At 48.7% G+C, this 19,362-nt stretch overlaps 2 protein-coding genes across 2 annotated transcripts; one reads left to right on the top strand and one right to left on the bottom strand.

The window, feature by feature from the left end:
* Positions 1-643: 643 nt before the first annotated feature.
* On the bottom strand, positions 644-4,710 carry CALR (calreticulin). Its single transcript, XM_051971638.1, has 9 exons — positions 4,528-4,710; positions 3,433-3,534; positions 2,925-3,128; positions 2,637-2,731; positions 2,334-2,543; positions 2,077-2,190; positions 1,839-1,982; positions 1,664-1,756; positions 644-1,527 (listed from the first exon to the last, which is right to left on the bottom strand). Exons 1-9 carry the CDS (start codon positions 4,613-4,615, stop codon positions 1,324-1,326), a joined length of 1,254 nt encoding a protein of 417 aa, XP_051827598.1. The 5' UTR covers positions 4,616-4,710; the 3' UTR covers positions 644-1,323.
* A 4,456-nt stretch (positions 4,711-9,166) lies between these two features.
* On the top strand, positions 9,167-16,854 carry FARSA (phenylalanyl-tRNA synthetase subunit alpha). Its single transcript, XM_051971637.1, has 13 exons — positions 9,167-9,328; positions 11,234-11,371; positions 12,537-12,635; positions 13,014-13,132; positions 13,318-13,410; positions 13,490-13,618; positions 13,709-13,824; positions 14,209-14,293; positions 14,382-14,481; positions 15,323-15,491; positions 15,589-15,666; positions 16,012-16,126; positions 16,370-16,854. The coding sequence occupies exons 1-13, from the start codon at positions 9,182-9,184 to the stop codon at positions 16,473-16,475; spliced, it is 1,494 nt and encodes a 497-aa protein (XP_051827597.1). The 5' UTR covers positions 9,167-9,181; the 3' UTR covers positions 16,476-16,854.
* The last annotated feature ends 2,508 nt before the right edge of the window (positions 16,855-19,362 follow it).

The following is a 19,362-nucleotide window of genomic DNA, read 5'->3' as shown; positions in this document are numbered from 1 at the left end:
GAAAATTTGGAAATAGGCCTCCCTTGGCAGAATAGTCAAACTGTGGTACAGAATACACATTTTCATACATTGCTTTGGTGTGATTTTTCCTTGACTATGTTACTAGGCAAGGTGGAAGAGTTTTGTTTTAGGAAGTGGTGACTAGTGATTCTGATGCTTTCATTTCATGTATCAATAAAAAATGTTATCTAGATATTTGCAAAGGAATCCAGTGTTATTACCGAATTAAATCTTGCACTTATGAACAGTGATTAAACTTTCATGTACCTTCTGTTTTACATATTAAAAGTTATGTTTGTTATAGTAGGTGAGTTTTGTTAAGTCCTCCCAAAAAGTTTTCCTTCATAATCTAGGCTTCAGACTCCAGGAGAGAAACCCTGGGTAAGATCTTTTCACTGTTCAGAACTCTGAGCTCTACAACACAGATGGGGAAAATTAACAGACCAGAGGCCCAGAGACTAGAGAGAGAACAAAATCGTTCCATCTTCTCTGGCCAGACAGAGCAGAACAAATTAGGAATCTCTGTGTTCCTCTCCATCAGCTCCCATCCCTTTCCTTCCACCAGAGCTGGGCAGCAACTCAGAGAACTAGGAAGCTTACCTGCTGCTTTCTCCCCACCCCCAAGAAATTAAAACACATGAGGGAGACACAAAACTTAATTTAATAGAAATTTCTTTTTTGTTGTTCTTACATTCTCAATGTGACCAAGCAAGAACTGACACCCCCTCCCTACCTCCCCACCAACAGGGGCTCTGCCCCCACCCCTGCCCTCAGCCCTGGCAGAGGGGAAAAAGGGAGCAAAGAGTTTGGCTTAGGCGCTATTGGCCAAACCCTAGCCCCCCTCAGTGCTATGGGATACCTAAGGGCAGGGCCAGGCTGACAGACCTCTCCCCTTCTTTCTGGCTCCTGAGGATGGGGAAGAAAAAAAACCCAAAAACGGTGGAGCCGGGACTTGAGGCCAATTGGGGAAAGGAGGCAGCTTAGGATCAGAAGTCTCTATCCCTGGGCAGTCAACAGGGAGGCTGAGCATCCATGTAGAGTGACGCCCCGGATCCCCACATCCCCGGGCCCATGGCTAAAGGGTGCCCCACACTACCTGCTCTCCCCAAGAAGCTGATGGGGGCAGAGGGACCTGAGGGAGAGTGAGGACAGACACCAGTTTAAAAAACAACAAAAACAAACAAAACACCCAACCCCAAACAAACAACCCCACCCATTGGAAACAGTTCTCCAGTCTCATAGAGACATTAGTTGGCTCCCGGCCTGGCCCCTCGGGGTGCTCCCAGCCTCAGTCCTGGCCCTGGCCAGGTAGGCAGCAGCCCCCTACAGCTCATCTTTGGGCTGGGCACCATCCTCATCATCCTCTTCCTCCTTCTCCTCATCCTCCTCGTCTTCTTTGTCATCATCATCTCTGTCCTCGTCATCCTTCTCTCCTGCCTCCTCTTCCTCCTTCAGTTTTTTCTCTTCCTCTTCTTCACGCTGTCGCTCTGCCTCGTCCTGCTGCTCCTTCATCTTCTTCTCGGCCTCCTGCCAGACGCACACACCTCAGATCCTGCTCTCCATTTCCCACCCTCATCCCAATCCCTTTGCCTCCAAGACTTCCATGCGGTCTGAAAGCAGTGCTAGGGTTAAGCCCCCCACTCCTGAAGGGACAGCTAGTTACCTTTGTGGCCCCCCAGGTCTCTTCACCAAACTCTTCTGCATACGACTCATCATTGGTGACAAGGAAGTTATCAAAGATGGTACCGGACTTCACCTACAAACAGAGAAGGGTAAGACTTCCCCCTTCAGCACCAGCGGGCACCAAGCCACACCCCAATCAGTGACACTCTGCTCACCTGCCACAGGTCCAGACCCAGCACGCCAAAGCTATCGTATGCATAAAGGTTGGGGTCAGGGGTGTACTCGGGGTTGTCTATCTCAGGATGCAACCACTTGCCTTTGTAGTCAGGATTGTCAATCTGCCGGGGCTTCCATTCACCCTAAGAGGAGTGGGAGAAATGGGAAAGGTTAGCCCCAGGCTACCACTGCCCTCATTGCCTGGCCCCATCAGACAAGAAAGCCTCCCAGCCTCACCTTGTACTCAGGGTTCTGGATCACAGGTGGCTCCCACTCACCATCCATCTCTTCATCCCAATCCTCAGGTTTCTGAGCATCTGGGTCAGGAATGTGTTCAGGTTTCTCCCAGTCCTTGCAGCCAATAAGTACATACCATTAGGCCCTAAAAAGTCTTTTTTCTCACAGTTGGGAAAAGGGGCAAGAAGGAAATGGACAGGGATGATGGCCAGCAGACAGGCATTAGCCAGGAGAGTTCCCAAACACAAGCAGCCTACCTCTGGCTTTGTGTCTGTGGGGTCATCAATCTTGGCTCGCTCATCCCAGTCCTCGGGCTTCTTGGCCTCAGGATCCTTGATTTTCTTGGGAGGCAGGAAGTCCCAGTCATCTTCCATGTTACCCGATTCCACTTGAACATTGTCTATCTTCACTTCGTATGTGTTGTCTGGTCGTACAATCAGGGTGTATAAGTGGGTGAATTCATCATCCTAGGCAAAGAGGGAGGACAATAAATTATGAAGGAACGAGGTCTCACAGGGCCCGGCCCATTCCCTCTGCCTCCCAATTGTCAGGTAACTAACCTTGCAGCGAATGTCTTTGTTAATCAGCATGTTCTTGCCTTTGTAGTTAAAGATAACGTGCACCTTCTTGGTCCCTGGGCCACAGATGTCAGGGCCTGAAGAATAGCCAAGGGGGAAACTGAGCAGAGAATTCAGACTCCCCTTTCCCACTTAGCCAGAATGAAGGCAAAGCACCTGGGGCCAGGTCACACTTTCCCTCCCCAATCTTCTACTTCCTACTTTTAAGAACACCAACCAGCTCTTCTCTTTCAGACCACCGAAGGCGGGAATGGACCTATGGATCCTTACCAAACATGATGTTGTACTCTGAGTCTCCATGCATGCTGGCCTGGTCTAGGTTGGCAGGGAACAGCTTCACATAACCACCTCCACAGTCAATGTTCTGCTCATGTTTCACAGTGAACTGCACCACCAGCGTCTGGCCCTTGTTGCTGAAGGGCTCCATGCGCGAAGACAAGGCATAGAATCGAGCATCCTGACTTGTCTGAAGTCCTACAGGCATGGTGAGAAAGTTGCCTCCAGTGTAAGGAAGGGGTTCCCCATCCCACTGCTCCCCTTTCTCCTTCTAAAACCCAGGCAGCAGCCAGTCATCCTAGGTCTTCTGTCCCAGGCCCAATCCCCTTAGATGGGCACAGCCTCATTGTAATCAGGAGTAACTTTCACAATTGTAGAGACCTTAAGAGATCTAAATCTAAGCTTCTCACTTTATAGATGAGGAAATTGAGACCTATATTAAAAAGCAAGAAACTTCTTCCCACAGCACACTACCAGAATGAACAGAACTGTAGCCCCTTACCTTTGTCCTTCTCTTCATCACCAAAGAACTTCCCAGAGGAGAGCTTAAACTTGCCGTAGTCATTCTTATGCTTAGATTCCACCCAACGATCCTCCCAAGCGTCTGAGGAGATAAGTAGGCAAATGGAACATGTGAGATCCGTGACCATCTTCCCGTCCACCCAAACAGCCTCCCACAAGAAGCTTCAGAGAGCAGAGCTTTCCTAAGGGACTCCACCACTCCAGCTGCTAAGGAGCAGCCCCTCCAACAATCTTCTCCAGCTACACGGCCCCCCAAAATGTTAGGAAGAGAAAGCATCTTCTACATGTCAATTGGCCTATCCTCCTTCATTTGCTGAATGTGCAAAGTAAATCAAAGAAGAGTTTGCACAAGGTCAACAAAGCCGGGAGGCAGATTCTGGGTTATCATACCCCCTTGGCCCCCTTCTGGTCCCTCCGAGATCTGAGATCTGCCTGGCGTCTCTTTATGCATATCCACAAAGGCATGCTTTAACTCTCGAGGAACCAACCTCGCCCTCCTCCCCCTTCATAGACAGAAGAAGGGTTCCAAGCCTCATGCTCTGGGGTCTCTGCCCTGTGGCCCCTCTCATTTCCGCCTCCCTTCCCCCCACCCCCAGCCCAAGCAGCAAGCTCAACACAGACTTGGGAAAGCGTGGAGGAAGAGAGGAAGCCCGTGGCCAGTGGCAGGTGGCTGCAGACCAGGGAGGGATGGCCCAGGGGACCTCATGTTGGGCACCTTCGGGGCTAATGGAGGAAGATGGGCCCCCGGGGAGGGCCGCAGCCACCACACCGGAGAGGGGCGGGGATGCCACACCGTCCCAAGGGGTGCGGACTCCGGTGGCTCTAAGCGACTCCAACGCTCCTGGGATGACAGGAGTGGATCGGGCGCGACCCTCTCCATTCCCCTCCCCCCTCCGTGTCAGCGGCCGCTGCGGGTGCGCGCGGCCCCTTCAACGTCCCTCCACCTCGACGGGAGGCACCCTAGCCAGGAAACCCCGCTGGGGCGGGTTGGGCCGGGCCGTACGGGCGAGGCGCTCGGGAGGGTCGGGGCGTCCAGGACGGGGCGGGGCCGCAGGCCCGAGTGCCCCTCATTTACCTCCGTCGAGGAACTGCTCCTTGAAATGGATCACGGGCCCCGCGGCCTCGGCCAGGCCTAGTAGGCCCAGCAGCAGGAGAGGCAGCATGACAGGAAGGGTCAGGTAGGGGCGGCGGGGATCGGGTCCGGACACAGGATCCGCAGACGACAGCAGCACTCCGGCTCTGCAGTAGGGACAGCGGCCGCCGACCACCGACCGCCTTTATACCCGGCCCCCCTCAAACCAACGCCGCCCGGCCCGAGGGCCCACCCCCTGAGCCCGCCCATTGGCCCCAAGACCTGCAAGGCCCCTCCCGATTGGCCCCAAGCCGGCGCAGCACTTTAGGCTGCGCCTCGGAACGCTGGGTTCCCAGATGGCTGCTTTCTATTGGCTGTAGCCACGAGCCAATGAGGAACGACCACGCGTTGTGGGGGACGCCCACAGCTCCTCTTGAAGGGGGAGGGAAGCTCACGGACTCGATTCGAGTCACGTGACAAGGTGTCCAGGCCTACACACCCCCTTAGTGCCCCCCAAAATTCCCCTTTTCAGTTTACCCTCCTTTTTTACTCACCGGTTTCTTAAAGGGCGAGGTGGGGATGTGTGGAAGAAAAGCAATCAAGGTCTGGCCCTCCTCCAACTCCAGACCCCTCTGCAGAGCCCCCTGGAAACCTTCAGGTCAGGAAAAGGGCTCTCTTTGTGCCAGACCTCCACAACGGCCTCCCAACCTCTACGAGCTCTAGCCCTTCTGGCCACCAGTACTTTCCCATGGGACCTCGGATGTAGCAGCATCCTCATACCCCCTGGGGTCCTATCTCCTCATCTCAGCCTCCCATTGCTGGACTGGAAGCCCCAGAACAGGAGATTCCCCTGCCTTCCTGGCTGAACTTCCAAAGGCTCCCTCCACCCACAAGGGTGAATGGTATCTGGTCAGATTCGGGTGGGCAAAGGGACAGGACCACCATAAGGAACAAAATAGGTGCTTGCTCAGAGGCAAAACACCTGTTTAAAGACCACCACACAGAAAGTCACGAGGTGAAATCCAAGACCTTGTCTGCATTGAAATCCCTGACTCTTTCCAGGACCAGGCCAGTTCTGTCCCAGGTGACCTTGGGGAAATTCTCCACCCTCTTTGCAGCTTAATTTCCTCATATATAAAATGAAGATTTGGATTAGCTATTTTCACAGTTGGAAGAGTCCCTTCAGAGGGGATCTCATCCAATCCAATTTAAGTAAGAATATTCTGGACAATATTTTTGACTAGTAATTACCTAATCTCTAATTGAAGCCCACCCCCCAGCTTTTGATGTAATACTTTTATGTCCTGGCCCCTTCAATAACCAGATGCCTTCCAGAGAAACTGACCAAAGGATCTTCCACCTTTACACTCTGTGTGGCTCTTCCACCATTATGCAAGAAGCCTTTGTCCTTGGGGTGATAGGGGCAGATGGGCACTGTGGTCTTCCACAAACTGCTGAGGTTTTGTAACCCAAACGGCTTGGCCTGGTTGAGTGGGGAGCAGGGGGAGCTGGGGAGCCAGAGAAGGAAAAAGAGGCAGACTGTGTCAGCAAGATAAGGTATGGGAGGGGAATGAAAGAGACTCAACTGCCAGGAGGGACCCCTTCTGGCAACAGATATAATCCTTTTCCTCAAGTTCTGGGCTGAGCCCTCAGGAATCAACCAATCAATATTTATTAATTGTCTACTGTTTGATTGGCACTAGGCACAGGCAGAATGAAACAATCTCTAAACACAGTAAATAGGAAGAAAAGAGGCCCAGTGCCAGACATACGTGTTCCTCTAAGACACATGGTCCTTTGGAGCCTTGTCAGGACCTAAGGCTGGGAATCAGACAATAAGACAGTTGGCAGAATGTGCCATTTTGGTTTAAAGGGCTCAGTGTGCTAGTTCAGTCTCATTAGGATTTAATATTGGAAGGAACTACTTAGCCCATCTCATAAATGAGGAAACTAAGGCTGGCAGGGCAATGAATTATCCGAGGTTATACAGGTACCAGGTACAGCAGGATCTGTATCCAGCTAGGTCTTCTAAATCCAGATGCAGCATTCTACTGCACCACGTAGTTTTCTATGATTCGGGCTTGGACTGGAAACTGAAGGGGGTTGTGTGTGGGAAAATTTACTCTGTTTTCAAAGGGTTGTGCCAGAATAAATTACAATAATTTACAGTAAATTAATTACAAGTGAGGAATAACTTGGGGGGAGGAGGGGGAAACGACTCAGTGTAAGAGGAACATTGATAGGGACCCAGAGAGAGCAGGTATGATGAGGTAGGTCCAAGAATCTTCTCCAGACCAAGATTAGGTTAGGAGAACAGAAAGGAATTTTTAAAGTAAGAAAAAGAGGAAAGAGTGGCTTGGACTAGTGAGTGGCAGGATCTCTTAGGTAAAAGCTAAAACTAAAAAAGTCACTAGGTTGGGGGAGGTGGCCCCAGCGCCTAAGGGCCTCTTATTCCGGCTGTATTCCCACACAACCGGTTGGTTCTGCAGGATAGCTGTGAGAGCTAGAGTCAGGAGTTTTAAAGCAAGAGGTGCAGGAACTCTTCCTCAGACCTTCCTAGGGCTTCTAGCAGTGTCCACCCAAAGGCAGTATTGTCTGAAGAACAGAATTTTAACACTGGCTCTGGCATTTGCTATTTTTTGTGACCTTCAGTCTCCTAACAGCTCTGGGCCTCTATTTCCTCATCAGTCATAATTGAGCATTCCTCATCCAGATAATTAATAACTGCACTAACTACTTCCCAAGCTTGTTCTACAGAAAGTGCTTTGTAAACCTTAAAGTATTATAGAAATGTAAGTTGTTATTGTAAATATTAAGATAGTAAGAATTAGGTAGATTTGTGTATGGATTCTGTTTCCTTAGTGAAATAGGGAATAAAGGAGAAGGGATGAGGGGTGAAAGGTGGGGGGAGTTTATAATAGAGCCAATTTGAGCATGAGCACACCTCAATTCTGGTGCTAGCTCTGCCGTCTGACCTTGTTACTTGACGCCTTACTCTCTGGGCCTGTTTCTCCACCTGTCAAATTAAACCCAACAATTCAACAAACATTATACAAATGCTTACAATATGTAAGGCACTAGATATAAATAAACTTTGAACTTCACAAACCCAATATTATTACTGTAGTTTTAAAGTGAGATTACAAGGATTTTAGTTTCTCAACTATAAAAGAACAGAGTTGGATTCCATGGCCTGGGAGATCCCTTCCAGCTGTGATCTTTGTGGAAAAGTATTTTGGAAAGTACAAAATACCTTAACCATCATAATTCTCTCCTCCCCTCAACCCACCAGGTACCAACACAGGGCCAGGCACAGTACAGACAATTCTTGCTTTAGTGTAGTTAAGTGAATTTTCTATGTAAATCGATTTTTACATAGTATGAATTTGCCCTCCCCAAATCTACCCACTTCAGCTCGCCTCTATGACAAAGGCACACACAAAATACCTTTACATGTCAAAAAATATGCTCAAATGCAGATATATTAAGAAAATGTACTGTGATAATAAACAGAAGTATGAAATGAAAGATAAAAGTTAATGATAAAGTATGCACAGGACTATACAGTCAAGTTAACATAAATGTGTAGTATGTTGCCCCTTTTCCACCCGCTGCACCTATCCTTTATCACTTATTCTCCCTTATAGGAGGGGGTTGCCTGAGCAACTTTTTTTTTTTATTGGAACTATGAAAAGATATTTAAACAGTGGCTCTCCTTTTCCCCCCTCCTATGCCTGATTATAGCTTTTCAATGGGGAGAGGAAGGGGAAGGTAGGTGGGGAGGGGAATCACTCAAATGATGAAATGCTTCTGCTAACGGTTTCAACCTCAGGTTCCAAAGTTTTCCTTTCTTTTTCTGCAATCTTTGCAGCTACAGCTCAATCACATCTTCATTCAAATTTCAAAATTCTTTACTAAAGTTGAATTTCCAGTGTGAATATACATAAAGCAAGAATGATCTTTAATCACTTTTAAAGGCCCTCAAAGCATCAGAATTTTACAACCTCATTTAGGTGCTTCAAACTTTACAAAGCGCCAGGACCCCGACACAAGGAGGGGAGAAGAGGAATAGGGGTCCTTAAGGCGCTCAGGGGTCACGGGGAGGGGGCTGGGTCCGGCCACGGCCACATCTCTGCCCCAGACCAGGCCGGAACAGTCTAGGAGATGGGGTTGGGATTAGGGCCGGGCTAGGGGGAGGGGTCTCTGCTCCTACATCCCGATTTGTTTCTTTGTGGTACCCTGGGGTCTCCCCAGGCTCTCCGCCAGCCGACCCTAGAGTCTGGGCCGCCAGGTGTGGGCCGCATGGCCCGGTGGAGCTGCCTCCTCCACCTGGGACCTCGTGAACTACCCGGTGGAGTGACTCCGGTTAAAGATGGGGCCTGGATTGGGGGTCAGTGCGAGGGGCTACCGCACGAAGAGATCCCCAGAGAAAAGGCCGCCGCCCCCTCTCCGTCGCTCTTCCACTCTTAACTCCACTGCCCCTCTGCCCTGGTCCTTCTCTTTTGCCTTCGTTCGAGCGCAGCCAAGGCAGGTCTGACTCACTCAAGATGGCGGCCCGTGGCGACGCCTGCGCCACACCCAAAATGGTGGGCCTCGCTCTTCCGGACTGCGGGGCTTCCGGTTCCGATGTGTCTTTTCCCATCTTCAAGACTCAGACATGGCTGACGGGCCGGTTGCTCAGTTGCTCCTGCAGCGGCTGGAAGGCGGCGATGGGGGTCTGGACAGCTTGGAGCTGGCGAGCGCGCTGGGCCTAGATCACCAAGTTGTGGTGGGCGCCGTCAAAAGCCTGCAAGCTTTGGGGGAGGTAAGGCTGTGCGGGGTCTACGAACTGGGGCCGGCTGATGCAACCGGGCTGGGACCGGCAGAGCGAAAGGAATGGCCCCATGTGAGGCTGGGGGCCGGCCAGGGGGCGGGAAGAGGGCACTGGGCCCAGGTGGCAGAAGCAGACATACCCAGCTGATGTAGAGCCGCATCCTGGGCGTGAGGGGCAAAGGATGGGGCAGGAGGAGGGGCCGCACCTGGGCATGGAGGGAGTCAGGAATCAGCAGTGTTACTACTGAGCTTATACCCCAAGGAGATACTAAAGAAGGGAAAGGGACCTGTATGTGCCAAAATGTTTGTGGCAGCCCTGTTTGTAGTGGCTAGAAGCTGGAAAATGAAAGGATGCCCATCAATTGGAGAATGGCTGGGTAAATTGTGGTATATGAATGTTATGGAATATTATTGTTCTGTAAGGAATGATCAGCAGGATGAATACAGAGAGGCTTGGAGAGACTTACATGAACTGATGCTAAGTGAAATGAGCAGAACCAGGAGATCCTTATACACTTCGACAACAATACTATATAATGATCAATTCTGATAGACCTGGACATCTTCAGCAATGAGATGAACCAAATCAGTTCCAATGGAGCAATAATGAACTGAACCAGCTACACCCAGCGAAAGAACTCTGGGAGATGACTAAGAACCATTACATTGAATTCCCAATCCCTATATTTTTGCCCGCCTGCATTTTTCATTTCCTTCACAGGCTAATTGTACAATATTTCAGAGTCCGATTCTTTTTGTACAGCAAAATAACTGTTTGGTCAGGTATACTTAGTGTGTATCTAATTTATATTTTAACATGTTTAACATCTACTGGTCATCCTGCCATCTGGGGGAGGAGGGGAGGGGAAGAAGGGGAAAAATTGGAACAAAAAGTTTGGCAATTGTCAATGCTGTAAAATTACCCATGCATATAACTTGTAAATAAAAAGCTATTAAAATAAAAAAAAAATTTAAAAGGGGCTCAGGGATGGGGCAGGAGGAGGGGCCGCATCCTGGGCATGGAGGGAGTCAGGAATCAGCAGTGTTACTACTGAGCTTATACCCCAAAGAGATACTAAAGAAGGGAAAGGGACCTGTATGTGCCAAAATGTTTGTAGCAGCCCTGTTTGTAGTGGCTAGAAACTGGAAAATGAATAAATGCCCATCAGTTGGAGAATGGTTGGGTAAATTGTGGTATATGAACGTTATGGAATATTATTGTTCTGTAAGGAATGACCAGCAGGATGAATACAGAGAGGACTGGCGAGACTTACATGAACTGATGCTAAGTGAAATGAGCAGAACTAGGAGATCATTATATACTTCGACAACAATACTATATAATGATCAATTCTGATAGACCTGGACATCCTCAGCAATGAGATGAACCAAATCAGTTCCAATGGAGCAGTGATGAACTGAACCAGCTACACCCAGCGAAAGAACTCTGGGAGATGACTAAGAACCATTACATTGAATTCCCTATCCCTATAGTTTTGCCTGCCTGCATTTCTGATTTCCTTCACAGGCTAATTGTACAATATTTCAGAGTCCGATTCTTTTTGTACAGCAAAATAACTGTTTGGTCAGGTATACTTAGTGTGTATCTAATTTATATTTTAACATGTTTAACATCTACTGGTCATCCTGCCATCTGGGGGAGGGGGGGAGGGGAAGAAGGGGAAAAATTGGAACAAAAAGTTTGGCAATTGTCAATGCTGTAAAATTACCCATACATATAACTTGTAAATAAAAAGCTATTAAAATAAAAAAAAATTTAAAAGGGGCTCAGGGATGGGGCAGGAGGAGGGGTCACATCAAGGTACAATGCAAAGATTGGGGAAATGGAGTTAAGGAGGAAGACTTGGACCTGACAACTATATTCTTCTGGGCCTAGGTCATTGAAGCTGAACTCCGATCCACCCAACGATGGGAGCTTACGCCTGAGGGCCAGGAGACAGCCCAGGATGGAAGCCATGAGGCGAGGGTCTTCCACAGCCTCCCTCCTGAGGGTCTGGTGCAGAGTGAACTCATGGTACTAAAGGGCTCAGGGAGCCTGGGGAGGATGGTTCTGGATGATGGTTTGGCTCAGTAGATATTTATTCATGGTCTATCTAGTCTGGAAATGTTATGAAGGTTAAAAGTCTTACAAAGTTGTGATAGGGAAGTAAAGGATAAGGAGAGAAGGACATGTGCATGCAAATATGTGGGATACAGAGTGTGATGTGAGTAAAGGAGACAATAATTGATTGGTTAACGTCTGTTAAGCACTTATTATGTGCCAGACATCGCACTCAGTGTTGGGCATGCAAAACGAGGCAAAGGACAGTCCTGGAGCTCACACTCTAATGTTCTAAGGATCGCACACTTACAGCAATGCAGTAAGGGACAGATGGGATAGGAAGTTCAGAAATAGGCAGGGATAGAGTTGGTCTAGATTGTATAATGCTGGAAACAAATTAATTCTATGGTACTAGAAGAATACGTAACCAGATCTGGAGGAATCTTAAATGTTAGATTTGTACGTGATGTTAAAGATCTGCTGCTGGCAGGAAAATGACATGATTATTTTGGAAGATGATTTTGGGGGTTGGGTGAAGAAAAAAGGAAATGAGGAGGAGACCCCAGACCTTGAGGTCAGCTGGAAGCTATGATGGTGGCTCCAGGCAAGGTGGTGAGGGCACCACCTGGGCAGCTGCCATTTTGAGCCATGGTCAGAGGACTGGACTTGAGTTTGAATTTTGCTGAAAACACTGATCTCTGCCCTGCCTTTTTGATCTTCAGTTTCCTCATCTATAGTGAAGGAGTTGAGTTTGATCCTCTCTCAGGTCCCCTCTCGCTTCTAGATCTATGGTGCTCTGTCTCCTAGGAAAGAGCAATGGGATATGTCCCTGCCCTGGGATATGTCCCTGCCCTGGGGGACAGGAAAAATTTAGGTGGCCTCTGGGCCTGTATCTGAACCCCTGGGTTCCTTTCATGCCTTAGCTCAGCCTCTTGTTCCCATTGGGTTTTGCTTTCTCTCTTCTCTCAGACAACCTTCTATTTAGCCATCTGTTCACGTGATGTATCTCAATGTAAGTTTAGTGACGGCTGGGGTTCTTTTCGTTCTTGGACTCCCCAACATCTAGCACAGTGCCTTACTCATTGGGGTCCCTTACTAAAAGCTTGTTGAACACCATCTTCTTACTGTTTTCTTCCAGAAACTGCCCAGTGGCAAGGTGGGCTTCAGCAAGGCCATGTCCAACAAGTGGATCCGTGTGGAGAAAAATGCACCTGGTGGGCCCCGGGTGTTCCGTGCTGTAAGTGAGGCTGGGGAGGGAGGTGGTTGTGTGACTTCCTGTGGGGAGGGGAGACATATCCCTTTGGGTAGCAACGGAGGGAGATATACCTTTCTCTTGGTGGAAGAGCCCTCTCTAACTCTGGCTCCATGTGGTTTGGGTAGAATAGGAATTGGATTCTCTTTGAAATCTGCTTTTTGCTTCTTCCTATCCTGCTGTGCTTCCTCCTGCCTATCCTTGGAATCCCTGCAGTTTCATTTATCTATTTAACAAACGTTAATGCCTACTGTGAGCCGGACCCTGTGCTGCCTCTCTGAGGGGATACTTAGCTCAGAGAAGACACAGTCCTTGCTCTCATAGTTTGGAGACACCCCTCAAACACTCTAATAACTGGCATAGGTGGACAACGTGCAGGACTTGGTGCAGGCAAAACTGCGGCTGGTACAGGAAGGAGAAGCCGAGCGTCTGAGTGAAAAGGAGAGGAACGAACTGAAGAAGAGGAAGCTGCTGTCCGAAGTGTGAGTCCTCTCCCAACGGCCCCCCATCCCCATTCCAATAGCTGCATCCCTTTCAGACTGGCTCCCTCTCTTAGCTCCCTTCCCGTGCCCTCCTCATGCTTACATGGCATTCAGTTTCCCCACCAGGGGGCAGCTCTATGTGCTAACCAGGTCATCCCACCAAACCATCTCCTCTGTGGCTTCAGGACCCTGAAGACCTACTGGGTGAGCAAGGGCAGTGCCTTCAGCACCAGCATCTCCAAGCAGGAGGCTGAGCTCAGTCCTGAGATGATCTCCAGGTGTGTGCAGTAGGCTGGGGAGCGGCAGAGCTCACAGTGGAAATCAGGGGCCCGTAGTCAACTGTTGTTCTGCTTCCAGTGGCTCCTGGAGGGATGTGAAATTCAAAGCATACAACTTCTCATCAAAAGGTATCTTACCTGAGGGTGGTCACCTGCACCCATTGATGAAAGTTCGCACCCAGTTCCGACAGATCTTCCTGGAGATGGGGTAAGCGGGGAAGGGAGAGATCTGGCTTATCTGGTGGGTTCTGAGGTGAAGCTAACAGCAATCACGGATGACTCTTGGACCTCCCTCTAGCTTCACAGAAATGCCAACCGACAACTTCATCGAGAGCTCCTTCTGGAACTTTGATGCCCTCTTCCAGCCCCAGCAGCACCCAGCCCGGGACCAGCATGATACTTTCTTCCTCAAGGGTCAGTCCTTGATCCTGTTGGTACCACTCTCTAGTCCCCCACTCTGTCTTGTCTCCAGCCTTTCATTGTCCCCTTTCGGGCCCATTTATGTCATTCTCTCCAACAGCCATCTTTCTTTTCCTTTCTGGACCTTCTAGCTTCCCTCTGAGAAGCCACATGGCATAGAGCCAGGGTGGAAGCTCCAGCCCTGTCTCTGACACTTGCTGTTTGGGTGCCCAGTCACTCAACTTTCTGGGCCTTCATTTCCTTCTCTGCAAAACAGAGACAGCATTCAGATATTGTGGATGAAGTGTTTTGTATGCCTGAAAGCATCATGTAGCGGACTCCTCCTTTGGCAGCCTGCTTCCTCCGACCTCTTCATCGCTTTGTCTCCCTCTCCCCTAGACCCAGCAGAGGCCCTGGATTTCCCTATGGATTACGTGGAGCGTGTAAAGCGGACTCACTCCCAGGGTGGCTACGGCTCTCAGGGGTGAGAGCCTGAATGGTGTGGGGAGTTCAGAAGTGGTGGGAGGGACAGAGGAAGAATAGGTGGGTCTCTCACTTCCATTTTCCCTCAGATACAAATATGACTGGAAAATGGAGGAGGCCCAGAAAAACCTCCTCCGGACACACACCACAGCTGCCAGTGCTCGGGCACTCTATCGCCTTGCCCAGAAGGTAGGCAAGGGTATTCCATACCTCACATTAGCCCCCTTCTCTTTAAATATCTTTGTCTCAAATCTTAGGTTTCTAATATAAAAAGTAACAAGTGAGTTTGATTTTAATTCTTAGCAGCATTTATTAGGGACTCAGAAAATTCCAAATTGATCCCACTCATGTATAGGTACATACAGGGGCACATGACCAGGTGTGTGCACGTGTACACAGAATAGATATTGATCAAACGGCACTGGAAAGTTATCAGTATGGCAAGGTTATATTGTTTGTGCATCAATCTGAGGTGGCTGCTCTCGCCTCTAGGCCATCTGCCTAAAACGGCAGCTTTCCTATCTCTGCAGAGAGTTGACTTCATCTCAGTTAGCTTCCCGGGCCACCGCCACACAAAGCCAACAAGCCAGGGACACTGGCAGAGGGTCTTTGGTGTCTTATCCTAGAGACGCCGTGGCAACACCATTTGGTCATTTTAAAGCCCAGCGCCACCTTACCCTGTTGGTGTCTGGTTCCTTCGTACTTGGGGACTTCCCAGGCCTGGTCACTCAAGATGAGGGATCTGGAGGGAATGCCCGTATAGTGTTTCCCTCGGGAGCCAATTTGACCGGTTGAATATAAGCACAGTGGGAACAGAATGTGTGAAATAGTCCTTGCCAGAGTTGAAACTGCATCTAGTGTATGTGCCCAGCACAGCCTCTGCTGGGGCTGCTCCGTCTGACCCTGCCTTTTCTGTCTCTATCTCCCCGTCCCTGTGTCTTGGCCAGTTCCTTTCTGGCTGTCCAGCTGCTTTCTTAAGTGCTGCCCCATCATTCCCACTGACCTAGTTGAATTTTCCTCCTGCCTCTAGAAGCCCTTCTCCCCAGCCAAGTACTTCTCCATCGACCGCGTTTTCCGCAACGAGACGTTGGACGCCACCCACCTGGCTGAGTTCCACCAGATCGAGGGGGTGGTAGCTGATTACGGCCTCACCCTGGGCCACCTCATGGGCATCCTCAAAGAGTTCTTCACCAAACTTGGTGAGGGCAGTTCCCAGCGGGGGGAGGGAGCCCCCCACAAAGGCCAGCCTTTGGGAGAGGGCCAGGAAACAAGTAACCCCTCCTTTCCCCTCCTCAGGCATTACGAACCTGCGCTTCAAGCCAGCCTACAACCCCTACACCGAGCCCAGCATGGAGGTCTTCAACTACCATCAAGGTAAGCAGGTTTGGAGGGGGAATTGGACTGTGTTTCTGGTAGCCATGAGGGGAACAACGGAGCAGAGACAAGAGAAAGATGGACAGATGGAAGGACAGGTGCTGGGACAGAATGAAAGGATGGCAGCAGAGACAGATGGGCAGCAGTTGGCACAGAGAGCTCCCCACACATCTGCTGGGGGAGGCAGGGCAGACCCAGGGACTGGACACACTCCTAGCACGGCCCAGAGCTACACTGTCTGTCTGTTCAGGAAGGCGTCTTGTAGGCCCCCAGTGCTGGAGAGGTCGGTTACTCCCCTGCAGTCACCCAGAGGCCCAAACCTCCCTTTCTGTCTCCTCTTCACAGGTCTGAAAAAGTGGGTGGAGGTGGGGAACTCAGGGGTCTTCCGGCCAGAGATGCTGCTGCCCATGGGGCTGCCCGAGGGCATATCTGTCATTGCCTGGGGCCTTTCTCTGGAGAGGTAAGAGTGTGAACCAAGATGCAGATGGGGCTTGGGGAGAGCAGCTGGGGAGTGTGTGTGTGTGCGCGCGCACACATGTGTAAGTATGTGAGCATGTGTATGCGTTACGTGCGTGTCTTTGTGTGTCTGTATGCATGTGTGTGCATCTGTGTGTATGCATGTATGTGTGCGTGTGTGTTCACGTGCATGACTCAGAGCCACAGGGGCCCCGTTAACTTCTAACCTTCCTTCCTATTCCTCTAGACCCACAATGATCAAGTACGGCATCAACAACATCCGAGAACTGGTGGGACACAAAGTGAACCTGCAGATGGTGTACGACACCCCTCTGTGTCGCCTGGACACCTAATGCTGGTCTCCGGGCTCGTCTGACTCTCTGCCTGCGGGGTCACCTAGTGTTCCTTCGGTCTCTGCCTGGACCCTCGGACTCCTAGAGCCAAGCCGGCCCCTCCTAGCCTTGGGTAGCGTTCCTTTCACCGCCCGGAGCCTCAGTATCTGGGACTTAGCGGGGTCTGCACCCTCTGTCTGCCCACCCCTCCCCTGCGTATTTATCTTCTGAAAGCCAAGCCTGGGCAGCAGCCCTCCTCCTGGTCTACTTCCCAGGCATCCTTCCTCCTCCACGTAGGGCTGCGTCCCAGAGCATGTGCACCTGAGCCAGTGTCCGCCCCCTTTCCAGGTCTCAAACAACCACACATCTGTTCATGAATAAAGTAGTTGTGATTCCTTTGCCTGGTGGGCTCCCTCCTGTGAGTGGGCGTGGGCAGGATGGTCTGTAGCCAGGTTTATGCTATCTCGGGGAGAGCCTGTGCACATAGCCGCCCGAGCCGGCTGACCCAGCCTCTACCCCAGTCGTTTGGACCTTTGCTTCCCCCCCAAAAAAGTGCCGAAGGTCATTTCTTCCTCTGTTCTTTTTTCTTGACCTGATACTCCAGTTGCTGTTCTGGAGATCTTTGGGAACCTGTTTTAGGTCTGAGGAGAAGCAGCCTATCCTTGTGGAGTCTCTTATTTAGTGGCAGTGGACAGCAGGGAGAAGGGGAGCAGAGTAAAGGGATGGTGTGCCCCTGCAGGATGGGAAAGTTAAGGCCCCTGGAGGATGGCTACCAAGTTTTATAACTTTCAGGGAAAAAAAATAAGATTGGGTAGAGCTTTCTTACTAAAGGCGTTAGCATTTGGGATCTTAATCCTTGGTCTTCTCCCACTAGCATCTGGGGATCTTGTCACATATAATACAAAAAAAAAAAAAAAAATTTAATCCTAAATGGGATAGTAGAAATCAACTGACCTGGGATTTATTGCTAAAAGAGATGTCTGAGATCATCTCATCTAATACCTATGTTTATAGATATTAAAGCTGAGTCCCAGAGATAAAGTGCCTACCTAAAAATTCATTAAAGGGAACCTAGTTAGATCTACTGCAGTCTCCTTTTATTCTGGAATCTGGGATGAACGAGAGGCTGAGAATAGCACATCTTCTCTTGATTCTCTCTGTTTTTCATATCCATTGCTTCTTATGGTGTAGACTACACAAATGTTCTAAAATTTATTTTGCAATTCTCCAATCAATGGCTGTTTGCTTTGTTTCCAGTTCTTCACTACTGTAAATAGCACTACTATAAATATTTGTATTAGATTTATTCTTTGGTCTTGAAATCCTATGGCAAGCATTGGAGTTTTTAGATAAAGAGGTCTGAACGTTGTAGTTGCTTTCTTGACATAGTTCCAAATTGTTTTCCATAATGGTCAGATCTACTTGGAGTTCCACCAAAAAAATACGAGTGTGCCTGTTGTCCCATGATCTCTTCAACATTGACTTCCTCTATTTTCTCATTCTTGCCAATTTTCTGGTGGGAGCCACAACCTGAGGAATATTTTGATTTGCATTTCTCATCGTGATTTGCAGTCATCTTTCATGTGGTTATCAATAATTGGAGTTCTTTTAGAACTGTTAATAGCCTTTGCCAAAAGGACAATAAATAGTGAAAGTGGTGGGTTAAGGTCTGGTGAGAGAGTTGTTGGAGAGGAACAGGGGAGGTCAGAGAATCTTCAGTAAAGACTGGAAGTGGCTAATTGGGCATGATGATTAGTAAGTTATTACATTTCCTCCCTCACCTCCTCTATAAATGAGAAGGATTAAATTTTAGGATTCCCTCTACAGGATCTAGTTGAGCACTCACTTTAGGAGGAAGCATGAAGAAGGTTCCAGGTAACAATGTGAACTTGAGGGAGCTTCTTCTGGAGGCCATTCTGTTTCATAAATGCTTTATTTTTTCATTTCATCAGATCTTGACTGATCGTAAAGCTTCTAGCAAACAGGCATTTTTTTTTTTTTTCATTCTTGATCTGTCAGCATGGCATGTTATAGCCTTCAAGTTGTCCATCCATTTTCTCTTACTCTTGATAAGTAGCCAACCCACCATTTTTCCTGATCATACATTTCCTAGATAATAACCTTTTATACTATATGCTAAGTTCAAATCACATTCTTCTGAATATGCTGTATCCTATTCAAGCTTATTTTACTTCTTCCTGTTGCTCTTTTGATTGTCCAGGAATTATCTAATTCCTCATCTATGGAGAGGAAAGGCCTCCATAATTAATGGAGGAATTAATTTCCTGCCATGTAGCCTCACCAAGGGAATATCATCAGTTCTGGGTATTTGTTTTTAAAGGGGGGGGTGTACATTTCAAGGAGGAATTAAGAATCATTGAAGCAGTGCTATGCAATTTCTCACAGTCCAGCTCCAGTTTCTTTTCAGTTGTGAGGCTCACTTTGTGTACCTTGGTACTGTATAGATAGCAGTGTTGGTGGCCTAAGTCAGTAGATAAATTGACCAACTATGGCTGTTTTTATCCGTTTGGTGCTCCCCCAAGGACTGATAGGTTTCTTTATTTTGAGCAGTTGTTGAGCTCATAAAGGAGATTTTTGAAATTTTCTGAGGACTTAATACCATCAGCTTGGTCTCTTCTGCAAACAAATGTATAATAGGCACATGAAGGTAATTAACAAGTTGACACTAATCATACCAGCTGGTATTTATATAGCACTTTGCATATATAGTTCATTTTATCTTTTCAATAAAGTATAATGATTATATCTCATTTTTACTTACTAAGGAAGAAAAAAAGGAAACAAGATTTTGTTAAAGCACCTAATGGCCAGGCACTGTGCTGAGTATCTCATTTCATCCTTAAAATCCTGGGACTTAGGTTCCATTATTCCCATTTTATAAAGAAAA

This window comes from Antechinus flavipes, chromosome 1, assembly GCF_016432865.1.
Source record: "Antechinus flavipes isolate AdamAnt ecotype Samford, QLD, Australia chromosome 1, AdamAnt_v2, whole genome shotgun sequence".
NCBI lineage: Eukaryota > Metazoa > Chordata > Mammalia > Dasyuromorphia > Dasyuridae > Antechinus > Antechinus flavipes.
The sequence above is the reverse complement of the archived record's forward strand: the minus strand, read 5'-3'. Positions and strand labels throughout refer to the sequence as shown.

Excerpts from the sequence above, each read along its gene's own strand:
- CALR (XM_051971638.1), bottom strand. The coding sequence starts at position 4,615 with ATGCTGCCTCTCCTGCTGCTGGGCCTACTAGGCCTGGCCGAGGCCGCG. Across the intron at positions 3,129-3,432 it reads TGATGAAGAGAAGGACAAAG|GACTTCAGACAAGTCAGGAT; the intron begins GTAAGGGGCTAC and ends CCATGCCTGTAG. Across the intron at positions 1,528-1,663 it reads AGACCTGGGGGGCCACAAAG|GAGGCCGAGAAGAAGATGAA; the intron begins GTAACTAGCTGT and ends TGCGTCTGGCAG.
- FARSA (XM_051971637.1), top strand. The coding sequence starts at position 9,182 with ATGGCTGACGGGCCGGTTGCTCAGTTGCTCCTGCAGCGGCTGGAAGGC. Across the intron at positions 11,372-12,536 it reads TGGTGCAGAGTGAACTCATG|AAACTGCCCAGTGGCAAGGT; the intron begins GTACTAAAGGGC and ends GTTTTCTTCCAG. Across the intron at positions 13,133-13,317 it reads AGGAAGCTGCTGTCCGAAGT|GACCCTGAAGACCTACTGGG; the intron begins GTGAGTCCTCTC and ends CTGTGGCTTCAG.